The sequence below is a fragment of the Pogoniulus pusillus genome, chromosome 21 (genome assembly GCF_015220805.1).
Source record: "Pogoniulus pusillus isolate bPogPus1 chromosome 21, bPogPus1.pri, whole genome shotgun sequence".
In the NCBI taxonomy this organism is placed as follows: Eukaryota; Metazoa; Chordata; class Aves; order Piciformes; family Lybiidae; genus Pogoniulus; species Pogoniulus pusillus.
This window is the reverse complement of record NC_087284.1, coordinates 1,134,512-1,148,750: the sequence shown is the minus strand read 5'-3', so window position 1 is coordinate 1,148,750 and position 14,239 is coordinate 1,134,512. Positions and strand designations below refer to the sequence as shown.

Here is a 14,239-nt window from a genome sequence, read left to right as displayed (position 1 = left end):
ACTTTTTTTTGCAGATAGCTGATCCCTTCAGGGTGAGGTGCAGAAATGTTTTTGCAAGAGACTGGTAATATATCCTAATTTTATGAAGGCTTGATATGGAGTATTTTAATATTTATAGCTAAGCTGGATGTGTGGGAATTTTTTTCTCTAAATACTGAAAATACATTGCAGTATTTAGAAGTAAGAATAAATTACTTCAGCATTTAGCAGTAAGAAACCCAGAAGACTGTATTGTAATGGATTACTGTAGAGGAATTTCTTAAAGAGAATGGACATGTGAGCAATTCTGCCTTCTTAGCTGATTATCAAGAGTTGCTGTGAGTTCTGCAAAGGGGTAATAAAGAATTTGCCTGCATGATAATAACACTGCACTTTGGCCACAGCAATCCCATGCAGAGATACAGGCTGGGGTCGGAGTGGCTGGAGAGCAGCCAAACAGAGAGGGATCTGAGGGTACTGATTGATACCCGCCTGAACATGAGCCAGCAGTGTGCCCAGGTGGCCAAGAGAGCCAGTGGCATCCTGGCCTGCATCAGGAATGGTGTGGTCAGCAGGAGCAGGGAGGTCATTCTGCCCCTGTACTCTGCACTGGTTAGACCACACCTTGAGTACTGTGTTCAGTTCTGGGGCCCCCAGTTTAGGAGGGACATTGAGATGCTTGAGCATGTCCAGAGAAGGGCGACGAGGCTGGGGAGAGGCCTTGAGCACAGCCCTATGAGGAGAGGCTGAGGGAGCTGGGATTGGTTAGCCTGGAGAAGAGGAAGCTCAGGGAAGACCTTATTGCTGTCTACAACTACCTGAAGGGAGGTTGTGGCCAGGAGGAGGTTGCTCTCTTCTCTCAGGTGGCCAGCACCAGAACAAGAGGACACATCCTCAGGCTGTGCCAGGGGAGATTTAGGCTGGAGGTGAGGAGAAAGTTCTTCCCTGAGAGAGTCAATGGACACTGGAATGGGCTGCCCGGGGAGGTGGTGGAGTCGCCGTCCCTGGAGCTGTTCAAGGCAGGATTGGACATGGCACTTGGTGCCATGGTCTGGCCTTGAGCTCTGTGGTCAAGGGTTGGACTTGATGATCTATGAGGTCTCTTCCAACCTTGATGATACTGGGATACTGTGATAACAAGCAGACTGAGCATTTTGACCTTAGTTCCACAGCTTCAGGATTCCTCCCCATGGGGGAGAAGAGATGAGCATCTAGTTAATGAGAAAAACAAGGCGTGATGGATGTAAAAGACTGGGCTGTGCTTGCCTAGGTTATGCTGATGTGTAGGTGTGTGCTCTGTGCTCAAGACTATATAAATGGAGTCAAAGTGAACAATAAAGGTTTCTGGTGGGATTCACATTGAATCACGTGGAGTCCATGTGGCATCGCTCTCATCATATTGGTCTGTGTAGCTTTGTCCATTGATCTCCTGCAGATTACTACTCACCACCAGCATTTAATATATTTCTTTTCAGCTGATCATTCTTTTCAGAGCAATTATAACTCAGTTGTTCCCAACTGAACTCCTGTCCTTACTACCAGTCTCTCATGAGCAAAGATTCTCAGAAAACCCTTTCAAGTTTATGAGATACACTATATCAGAGGAGTATTTCACTTAGAGTTTTGGGACAGTGGGGAGAGTGAGTATGAGTAATTTGATGTCAGATGTCAGTCTGAAAACCTTCAGGGACCTTAAAACACAGTGCTATGCTCGTTCCTGTAACTGATAGCTCTGCTGGAAGTACTTGTCCCGGGTTGGGGTGGATCCCTCCCCCGGGAGAATAAACTCACCACAACATGGACTTTTGTTTTTTTGGAAAGTGAGGGAAAGATGAAATTGTATTTCTTGTAGTTTAAATATATCAGCATAAGGAGAAATAAAGTAGTAGAGCAATATAATAACCTTAAGGAAGATGGGGAAGGGGTCAAAGCAGCAGCAGCCAAAACAGCAGCAGGGGGAAGATAGCAGCAGGCGCAGCTGAAGTGGCAGAAGCAATAGGGGGAAGGTCCAAGCTGTGCTTCTAGACATAAAGCTCTTGATGAGCCAATGAAATGATACTAACTTATCCATTGTTGCCATGACATGGCCTAGCCCTAGAATGTTCACCTGTCCCCTATCCCTGAGCTAGAAATCTGGCTCAAACGACCACAGGACTGTAGGATGCTTTGTGCTCTTGTCAGAGAACCATCATTCCACAGGACTTTGTGAGGTGTTTTCCAAATGTAGCTGCTGTAAGACTGGCATATACAGACATTTGCCCTTCAGAGGAGATAGCAGCAAAGCTGGTCTTGAGCTGCTCACTAGTGAGGAGAGAAGGGATGATGCGAATGCTCCTTGGTCGAGTTTTTCCAACTCGATCCCAGCCAGCATGGTCCTGCCTGACCAACCTGATCTCCTTTTATGATCAGCTTACCTGCCTGGTGAATGTGGGGCAGGCTGTGGATGTAGTCTACCTGGACTTCAGCAAAGCCTTTGACACTGAGATGGTTATATCACTATGATACTTTTAGTATAAAATGTTTACCTTGTAGGTGCTTTTCAGAGTATAGGAAAAGTTCCAGATATTGTTGTTTTCCTGGTTATAGAATCACAGAGCAGTGAGAGCCTGGAATGGGTTGCCCAGGGAGGTGGTTGAGGCCCCATGGCTGGAGGTGTTTCAGGCCAGGCTGGCTGAGGCTGTGTGCAGCCTGCTCTAGGGTAGGGTGTCCCTGGGCATGGCAGGGGGGTTGGAACTGGCTGATCCTTGTGGTGCCTTCCAACCCTGACTGATTCTATGATTCTGTGATTCTATGATTCTATCACTTAATACTAGGGAGAAGAGACTAACACCCACCTCACTACAACCTCCTTTCAGGTAGCTACAGAAAGCAGTAAAATCTCCCCTCAACCTCCTCTTCTCCAGACTAAATCCCAATTCCTTCAGGTGCTCCTCACATTCTCTAGACCATTCACCAACTTTATTGTCCTTCCCCAAAATTAAAAACAGTACTCAAAGCATGGGCTGTACAGGGGCCCTGCTGGTCACGCTACTCCTGAGACAGGCCAGAATGCCTTTGACTTTGGTCAGCTGAGCACTGCTGGCTTGTTTTCAGCTGGCTGTCAACCAGCACTTCCAGGTCCTTTTGTGCTGGGCAGCAAGTCTGTGGCATTGTATGGGGTTGTTGCACCCTAAGTGCAGGAGGCATTACTTGGCCTTAGAATCATAGAATCAACTGGATTGGAAGAGACCTTCAAGATCATCCAGTCCAACCTAGCACCCAGCCTTATCGAATCAACCAGACCATGGCACTAAGTGCCTCATCCTTTCTTCTCTTGAACATCTTCAGGGTTGGCAACTCCACCACCTCCCTTGTTGAACTTTATACAGTTCCCCTCAGGCCATCCTTCCAACCTGTCCAGATCCCTTTGCAGAGCCTTCCTAACTTCAAGCAGATCAACACTCCCACACAATTTAGTTGTGTCTATCACAGTATCACAGTATCATCAGGGTTGGAAGAGACCTCACAGATCATCAAGTCCAACCCTTTACCACAGAGCTCAAGGCCAGACCATGGCACCAAGTGCCACGTCCAACCTTGCCTTGAACTGCCCCAGGGACGGCGACTCCACCACCTCCCCGGGCAGCCCATTCCAGTGTCCAATGACTCTCTCAGGGAAGAACTTTCTCCTCACCTCGAGCCTAAATCTGCCCTTACTGAGGGTGCACTCAATCCCCTCACCCAGATTATTGATAAAGATAGTAATGAGAACTGGGCACAACACTGAGCCCTAGGGAAGACCATTAGTGACTGGCCACCAAATGGCTCTAACTCCATTCACCGCCACCCTTTGGGCCCAGCCATCCAGATGGTTTCTAACTTGGTAGAGCATGCACCTGCTGGCACTGCACCCCCAGAGTGACAACTGTAACACCAGTGTGGTTAGATAATTGTTCTCCAGAAAGGTCTCCTTATTGCCGTGGTACAGCGACTTATGTGCCAACTTGGGAGAGGCGCACACAGCTAGCTTAGTTAAGCTTGGTACATGTGGAAGGCACAGATAGGCTTAAGGTGATGTCCAGTGCTAGCCTTCCAATGCCAGTGCAACATGAACTGTCCTGAAGCCAAACAAGCATATTTTAATGACTTAGCAAGTTGACTGTTGTTATTGTCATGAATGTTTTGCATTACTGGCTCTGCAGGTAAGGCAGCAGCAAATGGAAATCCAAGCTCGAGGAAAAACAACTGGAGAGTCTTAAAAATGAACAGTAAACACTATAGCTATTGTTGATAGCTGTCCTTGCACCAAAAGCTCATGAGAAGCTTTGAGGATATTCTTGTCTAACAGAAGGGGACTATAACTCTTCCTTGCTCTGCTGCTTACCTTCCAATTCTAACTTCATTGCTTTTGGCTGGGTGGTTTTTGTTTCTGGGGACTCATACAATTTTTTCTTCCACCTTCTCTCTCTCCACCCCACTGCATACCTCTTTCCTTGATCTGACCTCAGAAAAGAGGAAGAATATGAAGAGGAGGAAGAAGAACAGCCAGTCACAGAGCCTAATACTGAGGATGAGGGAGAGGAAGAAGCCAGTAGACAGGTCAAAGCCAGGTACCAGGATTCGGTGTCATCTCTCCACCTTTTCCTCAGGCTCTGCCATCACCTCACCAGCACAGTGTGCCTCTTTTTGCTGACATTTTCAGATCACCTGTTATAAACCACTCAGCAAGGAAATGTCTTCATACTTACAAGCTTTGTTGGTGTGTGTATGTTAGTAGGAGTAGATTTAACTCTATAGGCTCAATGCACTATGAACTGTCTGCACTCACTGCCTGGGGACAAAAAGTGAGTAATGCTCACAAATCTTAGAGAAAAAATAGCAGAAAACATAACTTCTAACTATGGTTTAAGTTTATTTTGTTAGCTAAGTCACTGCTTTGCTGAGGGTGTTGCTTGGTTTCTTAGGCTTCCATCACTGTTTTCACACAGCCTTACTAGCAGTACTTGTTGCTGTGAAGTTTGACATCTTTGGAATGCCGCCTGTGCTTGCTGACAGTTTTGGTTGTGTTTTATTAGGAACACACTACTTGGAGGTAAAGCTGATAGAGAGAGAATTTCATACATATGCACCCATCTCTGTAGATGTATAAGCATGCCACCTAGCAAAACAATATCCTCAGGTCAGATGTTCTGCTGATTTCTGAGGCACAGATGGGTTTGACACCTGTCAGCTTTAGTCTAATAAACTGGGAGAATTGAAAATGGGATTCTTTTCTTCCTGACATGCATTTGATTGAGGTTAAATTGTTTGCCTTTGCAGCTCAGCCAATGAGATTGGGTTGGGTTTTTTTTTTTTATAAACCACATTCATGCAAACACTCCACAGTACAGGAGGAAGACAGGTAACTGTGTAGTGTGTGAATGCCAAAGAAAACACTGTGCTGTGTTCTGGAATCTTCCAGACTTCAAATCTTGCCCATGACTGCCTGAAATTTCAAAATTAAGTGATAATTTCCTGTGATGGTTTGAGTGTTCCCCTCTGACACACACACTTAAAAAAATCACCCAGACTAGACTCAGCCAAGCTGGAAATTAAAGAATGAAGCTTCATATTTACAGCTTAGCACAAGACACAAGCAGGTATTTATACATGTATCCAAGCAGGTATTTGCAATCTGTAAGCTACAGACAGACATAGACAAGGTAAAGGTAATACAGAAACACAGCAGCCCTCCCAGAAACCAGAGTCTCCAGGAGGGGCTCCCAACCACTTTCCACCATCTCCCACCTCTTTACCTTACCCCAGACTTTGCCTTACATTCAAGGTAAGTTTGGAGGGTCAGGCAGGGGTTTAGGAAGCAGATGGATTAGTTAGACAGATGGCAAGTTAGAGAGAGAAGTGCAGCCCAAAGCCAGAGAGCAAGCTCTGTTATCTATGTGTATGTTCTTGTTCTTATCCATCTCAGCAAGCCTATGAGTGCAGCAGCCATCACCACTGTTTCCTTTTCACAGCCTCTAGTCTATTTCTTCTCACCAAATATCCCAGCTTGGCTCAAACCAGCACATTTCCTCAAATCTCATTCTTAAAAGCCAATCCTGAGGCACAGGTCATCAGTAAACCACACAACTAGGCTCAAATTCTGTTTAAAGGATCAGGGAGATTGGCAGAGAGGACATGAAGTGCTTTAGGGCCTTGGTGTTAATAACAGTCACCTTGAGATAGCTAGGGGATGTTCCCATGGCCCTGCTAAGTACCTCCTTTCACTGTCCCTGTACTGTAACAAAACTGCTCTGTACCCTGGGCATTTATGTTGGACACTCTCAGGATGTGTAGGACTAACTTGATCTCGGTGACTCCTGTCATGCAGAGATGATGCAAGAGGTGGAGGTTTCGATGATTGCCCACTACACTTCTCTTGTGAGAACAGTTACCTGCTATATACCTGATTGTAAAGTTCACAATATCCTAACAGCTATAACATGCATTATGGTTTTGTTGCATACACTGTGACAAAGCCACACTCCTCAGGTAAGGACCATTCAGTTCACAATATCCTAACAGCTATAACATGCATTATGGTTTTGTTGCATACACTGTGACAAAGCCACACTCCTCAGGTAAGGACCATTCCTTGCATGCTGGTAGGTGGATTGCAGAGCTGGTCTCAAGAGAATGAAATTAGCCACCTGCTGAATGATCCAACCGAAAGCCTAAGCACAGTGCTCATGCTGGAGATACCAGTGCAAACAGCTATGCTGGAGTGCAGATCCATGGCCTCTCACCACCTTGGTGATTCTGTCACTCATGAACACTTGCCTTCACCAAAACAAAGCAGATAGGTTTTTTCTGTTGCTCTTGATGCAAATCCACAAGCCTCTAACAGCAACATGAGGCAAATGATCTGGTGATCAAGGCATGGCTTTTGAAATCATTTGACATCAATTTGATAGAGAAATCTTGATCAAGTATTTTTTCTTTTCATCCTTGAACATTTTTAGTAAGAAGATGAGATCTCCAGAGAGTAATAATCAGACATCTGCAATGCAGGAAGCAGTCATGCACACTGCATCTCGAAGAACCTGTGGACGATATTGTCCATCATCGTGAGATTATTTTGTGTGGCTCTGACAGTGCTTGCAACCTAACTAGAAAGAATTCAAAATTTCCAGAAAATCATTGTGAAAAGATTAATGAAAATTAGTTTTGAAGCCTGTGGGTTAAATTCCTTCCTTTCCTTTAAGCTCAGTCCCTTTGATTAATTCTGTGTTTCCAACCCCAACAAGAATCCTTCTGGGATGCAAAGATGTGAGTTCTCTTACTTTAAAGAGATACCAAAATTGACTAAATTTGGGACATTTTCGGTTGTCTGACTCTCTTTGACTTTAATTTTATTTTCTCCAAGCAGTGCAATCTATTGATCTCTCTTTTCCCCCATTTTCTCTCCTTCCTGTCCCATTCTCACAATGTTTTCCTCCTGCAGTGTGGTTCCCGGTTCACGGGAGGCTGTGAATGAAAACATTTCACGGCGTTCTGATTCTTCAGCTGATTCCAGTGCCATTTCTTCAGCTCAGAGGCCTCTCTCCTATGCTAAAGCAAAGAGCCCTTCTAGCAGCTTCCCTTCTGTGCCTGACTCATCTGTTTCTCATCACAATTCTGTCCTTTCGTCACCGTCTTCACCTGCGGCAGCGTTGCTGAGCTCTTCTCAAAACTCATCAGCGTCCATTACTCCAAAGGCATCTCCAACAGTGGAGAAATTACCTTATGTACCACATACTCCTTTTCACCTCTTCTCCTACGATTTTGAAGAGCCTTCAGCATCTGTGAAAGAAAAAGAAGCAGAAATGATGAGGGAAAACAGGTAGATCTTATACAGGTGGCACTAATTTTAGATGAGTTAATAAATGCAATTTATTAGTGGTAATGATGCACTGATGTATCCTTTCCAGAACATACTCTATTAGTTTTAGTCCTGTCAGCCTGCATTTTGCTTTGATCAGTATTCTCCCCTGGCCTTATCACCTTCATTTCACCTTACTTAAGTCTACAACTAATAATTGTTCTGGCCTTCTCTGCACAGCAGTAGGAAAATAAGCTGTGATGTGGAAGCTGGCAGAAAGGAGCAGCATTTTGCACAGGTGATTTAATGGAAATTAATGGAGCTTTTCTGCTATAAAACCAGGAGAGATCACATCAGCCCTTGGAATTCAGGGGTGAAATCCTGGATTCAAAGATTTAATTGCCAAATCTCAATTTTGTAGTTAGATTCTCCTCTGGAGAAGAGGAGGCTCCCAGGTTACCTTATTGTGGCCTTGCAGTATCTGAAGGGGGCTTACAAAAGAGCTGGGGAGGGACATTTTAGGCTCTCAGAGAGTGCCAGGACTGGGGGGAATGGAGCAAAGCTGGAGGTGGGGAGAGTCAGAGTGGAGGTGAGGAGGAAGTTGTTGACAGGAGAGTGGTGAGAGGCTGGAATGGGTTGCCCAGGGAGGTGGTTGAGGCCCCATGGCTGGAGGTGTTTGAGGCCAGGCTGGCTGAGGCTGTGTGCAGCCTGCTCTAGGGTAGGGTGTCCCTGGGCAAGGCAGGGGGGTTGGAACTGTCTGCTCCTTGTGGTCCCTTCCAAGCCTGACTGATTCTATGAGTCTATGATTACAGTGAATATCTCTGTCGTATGCAATTTGAAGTAGATTAAACCCCATGAAGAGAATGTAGCACTCAGGCTATCGTTGTATTTCCTCCACAATGACTCAGTTTAGCTGCTCCTCATGCAGTTCTCTTAGTTTCAGATGTAAACTGTCATTTTCCCATCCCATCCATAAAAAAAAAACCAAAGTTATTTTGTCTCAATTTGCTTTTAAGTAAACTGTACTGACAATAGGTAGAACTGAAAACAATGCTAGAGAAGCACCCTGAAAAGAGGTTGATGATTTTCAGTTGTCTCTCCCAGCAGTCTGATCCTTGGAGAGAATGGCCTAATTCTTTAGATTAGGTGCACGTTCATTGGGAACTCCTCTCTCTCTTTCTCCAGCAGTCCTTTGTGCGTGTGGGCAAATATTTTGCTTCCTTTGATTCTGTTATTTCTCAGCCTTTCTCTTCTAATAGTTGGTTGGGTTTGTTCCTTTTTCACTGAGAAGCCTGTAACTCCCAAGACCTGTTCACCAAGGCCTTAGTGCACATATCTTCCCTCGCCTGTGGCTTCAACAATGGAATTTCTCTACATTTAGATTTTCCTGCCTAAGTTCCATTTCCCCTTAAGCCTCTCACACATAGAGTTACACTTTTTAGAGACTAAATTCAGAAACATCTCCTGTTCCTGCAATATTTAGTATTTCAACAGTATTTTTTTTTTCCTCTGACAGATTCTATGTGGAGAGGCTGAGGGAGCTGGCATTGTTTAGTCTGGAGAAGAGGAGGCTCAGGGGGGACCTCATTGCTGTCTACAACTACCTAAAGGGAGGTTGTAACCAGGTGGGGTTGGGCTCTTCTCCCAGGCAACCAGCAATAGAACAAGGGGACACAGTCTCAAGCTGTGCCGGGGGAAGTATAGGCTGGATGTTAGGAGGAAGTTGTTGGCAGAGAGAGTGATTGGCATTGGAATGGGCTGCCCAGGGACGTGGTGGAGTCACCATCCCTGGAGGTGTTCAAGAAAAGACTGGCTGAGGCACTTAGTGCCATGATCTGGATGACTGGATAGGGCTGGATGCTAGGTTAGACTGAATGACCTTGGAGGTCCCTTCCAACCCAGTTGATGATTCTATGATTCTATGAAATGCCTTGGTCTGAAGAAGGATTTTGGGTTGCATGAGCATTTTCATGACACAGAGGAGTGGAAAAGCAAATGCATTGGTTGATAAGGTCTCCTTTCCATTGATTGAAATGGAAATGGAGGTTTCTGTTAGTGTCAGGACCATCCCGAATCAGCACTGAGTTGTTCTCAACTCAGATGAGATGCTCACTCATCATGGGCACATGTTTTCTGAGCTGAGCCTGGTGGCAAGAAGACCCACACCAAATCTGTCCTACCACGAAAGCCCCACCCTGTCCAGCTACACAGCCCTCCACTGGGCTACTGTCTCCAGTTTCTAGTTAGTTTTTTTCTAGGGCAGAAATGCCAGGAAGGCAATGGTTTCCTACAAAATTCCTCTGGTGGCTCAAAAGCATTCATGGTATCACTTGTTTCCAAAGCTGTTGCCTGTTGCTGGGCCATCAGCATGGTATCTCAGAAGGAGATAGTGGTCGAGGAGGTTTGCGAACCGTGACGCTGGGTTGTTGCCCAGATGGGCATGTTCTCTAAAGCAGGACCCCTCCCGTTAGGAGCTCCCTAACTAAGGTCTGTTCTGACTTTAACACAGGCATTATTGGCCTTTGCACTGTGAGGAGCAAAGCCTGAACCTTTGCATGAGATTTGGCATGGGCAGCTGAATGGTGCTAAACAGAGCTGAAGGAGACAGTGAGACTTTTCAAATGAATTACCGTCTGAAACTGCTGACTGCTGGTATGGGGCAAGCAGCAGCAGCAGCAAAGGTACCATGACAAAGGCATTATACTAAGCAGGTGTTACCCTTTTTCCTGAAGTTAATTTTGTCATGTGAACGAGTTGGCTTTGTGAAGCACTTACCTGTTGAGGGTCATACATTTTCCATGCAAAAAGACTGTACGATCTGTGAAGAGAAACCTTAACATTTTCCCCAGTCAGGCATCTCTCCTTGGCATGCTGATTAAATACACCACTTAAAAGGCACAGGAAAGCAACATGACTTCCTTTTCTATACAGTATGGGAGTCAGGATGAACATTGATACAACAGACTCTGAGGAAATTGCTATTCCAGTAGTCATAGAATCATAGAATCAAGTTGGAAGAGACCTCCAAGATCATCCAGTCCAACCTAGCACCCAGCCCTACCCAATCAACCAGACCATGGCACTAAGTGACTCAGCCAGGCTTTGCTTCAACATCTTCAGAGATGGCGACTCCACCACCTCCCTGGGCAGCCCATTCCAATGCCAATCACTCTCTCTGACAACAAATTCCTAACAACAGCCAGCCTAGACCACCCCTGGCACAACTTGAGGCTGTGTCCCCTTGTTCTGTTGCTGCTTGCCTGGCAGCAGAGCCCAACCCCATCTGGCTACAGCCTCCCTGCAGGTAGTTGCAGACAGCAATGAGCTCTGCCCTGAGCCTCCTCTTCTGCAGGCTGCACACCCCCAGCTCCCTCAGCCTCTCCTCACAGGGCTGTGCTCCAGGCCCCTCCTGGGAACAAGTTCTTTTTGATCATCCAGATCACAGCTGGGGGTTATTAGTTGTTTTTTTGTGTGTGGTTTTTTTTAATGGGGGGAGGGGCAGACAGGCATTTCTAAAGCCATGCTTCTAGAGACATGTAGTTTCAGCCATGGTGAGGATATTTTACAGAGGAAATGTCTTATAAACTATGGCTTATGTTGGGGGAAGGAGACAGAAAATACCTCCTGCTTTAATTGAAAGGAGTTCAGATCCTTTGTTATTTAAAAGGCAGCGCTGGCAAATCATGGATGTCCATCTTCAGATCATGCCTGAGGAGTGCTGCACTAGATGTGAATCCTGCTGACTTGGACTGCTTTTACCTCCTTGCTGATGTCTGGATATCACTCCCGAAACAGCTACTAAGTTTGAGGAACTGAGCAGTGATTCAAGTATTCCTGCTCTAAGCTGTCACTTAGGAGAGCTGTATGAGTGGCTCAGCCTGGAGGTGAGGAGGAAGTTGTTGAGCAGGAGAGTGGTGAGAGGCTGGACTGGGTTGCCCAGGGAGGTGGTTGAGGCCCCATGGCTGGAGGTGTTTGAGGCCAGGCTGGCTGAGGCTGTGTGCAGCCTGCTCTAGGGTAGGGTGTCCCTGGGCATGGCAGGGGGGTTGGAACTGGCTGCTCCTTGTGGTCCCTTCCAACCGTGACTGATTCTATGATTAATCTCTCACTATAGCTCACCACTTGATTCAGTTATGTCCAGGACATGGCTGATATTACAAGAAGATGACAGGTAGGATGTTTTGAAGATGAGGTCAGAGTAGTGTTTTCAGAAGGTGGATGTTGGAGAAGGTATGGGACTATGGGTTCACCACTACTCCCTAAACAAGAGGATTTCCTGTAGCATACTAGCTTGCTGATGGATTTTTTTCTCTCTCCCTTTCTCCTACTCTCCTTCCCATTTCCTCAGATACAATAGCTATGGCAGCAGCTATTACTCTTCTCCACAACCTAATTGTGCTGTGAGTGCTCCTGCAACACCCACTGCTCGTTATGGGACAGCTGTCTCACCGCCTCAAGAGACCAAAACTGACAGGTTTGTAAATCAAGCAGTATTTTCACAGCAATTTCTCTATATACAGGATGAGGAAGATAAGTGTAAGCTCTTCTGCAAGGGTAGTGGAAATATCTTCCTATCTAGTGCTGGAAAGAAAGTGGCCAAAAATCTTGATGTGTCATTTCCCACTCATTCTCAAGCCTGTATCTGACTTGGTGGTGGAGGTTGAATGTTATTTCCACCCCACTGCTGCTTCTTCCACTTAAAAAAGATAAACCAGAGATGCTTCACACATATGCTGTTCGAAGTATTAAATGATGTTTCATTTAGTTCCACTTTCAAAAAGCAATCCAGACAGATCTGTTTTCAGTTCTAGCAGGTGAAATCATCTGGAAAGTGGGATTTTGCACAGCTTAGTGTTGGGTATAGTAGTGTTACATGTAGGGATTCTATAGAAATGGCTGAATTTGGTACACTGAAGCACAAGCCATGGGCTTGAAAGCAGGCCACTGAGCTGGGTGAAAGTGTAGCATCAAAGTGCCTCTGAAAGGAATGTGGTCTGTGTAAAACAAGAGGCCTCAAGTCTAATCTATTTGCTTTATGGCCTTCACAGCTTGATACTGCTTGGTGCCTGTTTTCTTAACTAGGTGCCATAACTGTCTCCTTAAGCTGACATATCCTCTGAAGGACTAGATAGTACAGCTTTGCTAGGAAAAGTTATTGTGTCTTGTTAGAAGGTAAGAAATACGTAACTAATGTATCCAGTGTGTAGTCCTAACGTAGTCCTAATGCAAATGTCTGCAACCAATTTGAGTCTAACATGATTTGTCCCCCTGTTATGTAGCTCTGATAGAAAGTATATAAACCCATGCTTGGGGTGTAATAAACTGCAACTTGCTTGCATCAAGCTTTCTCCCTGTCCCTTACCCTAATACCCATGGTAATCGTCCTGGGGCAGCTTAGTACTTCATCATTTCGTCCTTCCTTGGCAAAAGGAAGGGCAAAACATTCTTGCATCAGGTAAAGCAAACTCAGAACCTGCTGGTTTTCAGGTCACTGAAAAAAACACAACCAGCCACACAAACAATGAGGGAAAACAAGGGGGAGAGAGGAGCTCACACCAGCAACAGAAACATGTATTTTGAACAACCGAAGTCCTCTTATGAGTTATGTAAGGCTCTAGGTGAAGGCAAAATGAAAATGCTGTGGAGAAATGGAAGAAAGTCTTCTGGGCAAGAAACTCAGACCACTAGAAGTTAACTGATTTTTACAGCCTGAAAGTAAATGGCAGCTTCTAAAGATGTCATGCTGAAGAAATGCAGGAAGGTTAAAGGTAGGAGGAAAAGAGAAGATTTAGAGAGGAACTGATAAAGTATCTGAGGGCTGGCCAGGAGCAGGCAGACACTGCTCCCGGGGATAGGACAAGGAGCAGTGGGTGTGAGTTGCAGCACAGGAGGTTCTGCCTCAACACAAGGGGGAACTTCTTTACTGTAAGGGCTGAGACAGAGCACTGGAACAGGCTGCCCAGAGAGGTTGTGAGGTCTCCTTCTGTGGAGACTTTCCTGTCTGGATGTGTTCCTCTGTGATCTGTGTTAGATAGTGTTGTCCTGCTGTGGCAGGGGGATTGGACTCGATGATCTCCTTGGGTCTCTTGCAGTTGCTGACATCCTGTGAGCCTGTAGGAGGGAAGGTTAAGCAATTTAAGATAATAATTCAGTTAAATAGTTTCCAGTTAGGACAGCTGGGCTTTGGCTTGTTTATTGCCAAACTGTCCTCTAATTCTTAAAAATTCCTTCTCCTACCTTCTTTTTTCTATCCTGGGTAGTGCCTGGCACAAGACTCAGTGCTAACTGGTAAGAGGAAAGTACCGTGGAAGTTTTCACAGTCTGCTGCCAGTGGTCTTTGCCTTAGATGATGTAAACATTCTACCTTGCCTTCTGATAGTAGCAACTGACAGATTCAGACACAAAAAAAGCTTAAAAGGTGAGGGGTGAAGAGGAAGACACTTGATG

The 14,239-nt window shown here is 45.6% G+C and overlaps 1 protein-coding gene across 12 annotated transcripts in view; it reads left to right on the top strand.

Moving 5' to 3' along the window:
• FHOD3 (formin homology 2 domain containing 3) overlaps positions 1-14,239 on the top strand; it is a 415,781-nt gene that overhangs the window by 281,836 nt on the left and 119,706 nt on the right. For 9 of the 12 annotated variants that reach the window (XM_064160763.1, XM_064160769.1, XM_064160762.1 and 6 more), the window contains 3 exons: positions 4,467-4,568; positions 7,439-7,816; positions 12,141-12,266. In XM_064160763.1, coding sequence (XP_064016833.1) covers positions 4,467-4,568; positions 7,439-7,816; positions 12,141-12,266 — 606 coding nt within the window. The remainder of the gene's footprint in view (positions 1-4,466; positions 4,569-7,438; positions 7,817-12,140; positions 12,267-14,239) is intronic. The other 3 variants (XM_064160772.1, XM_064160770.1, XM_064160768.1) reach the window with 2 other exon arrangements.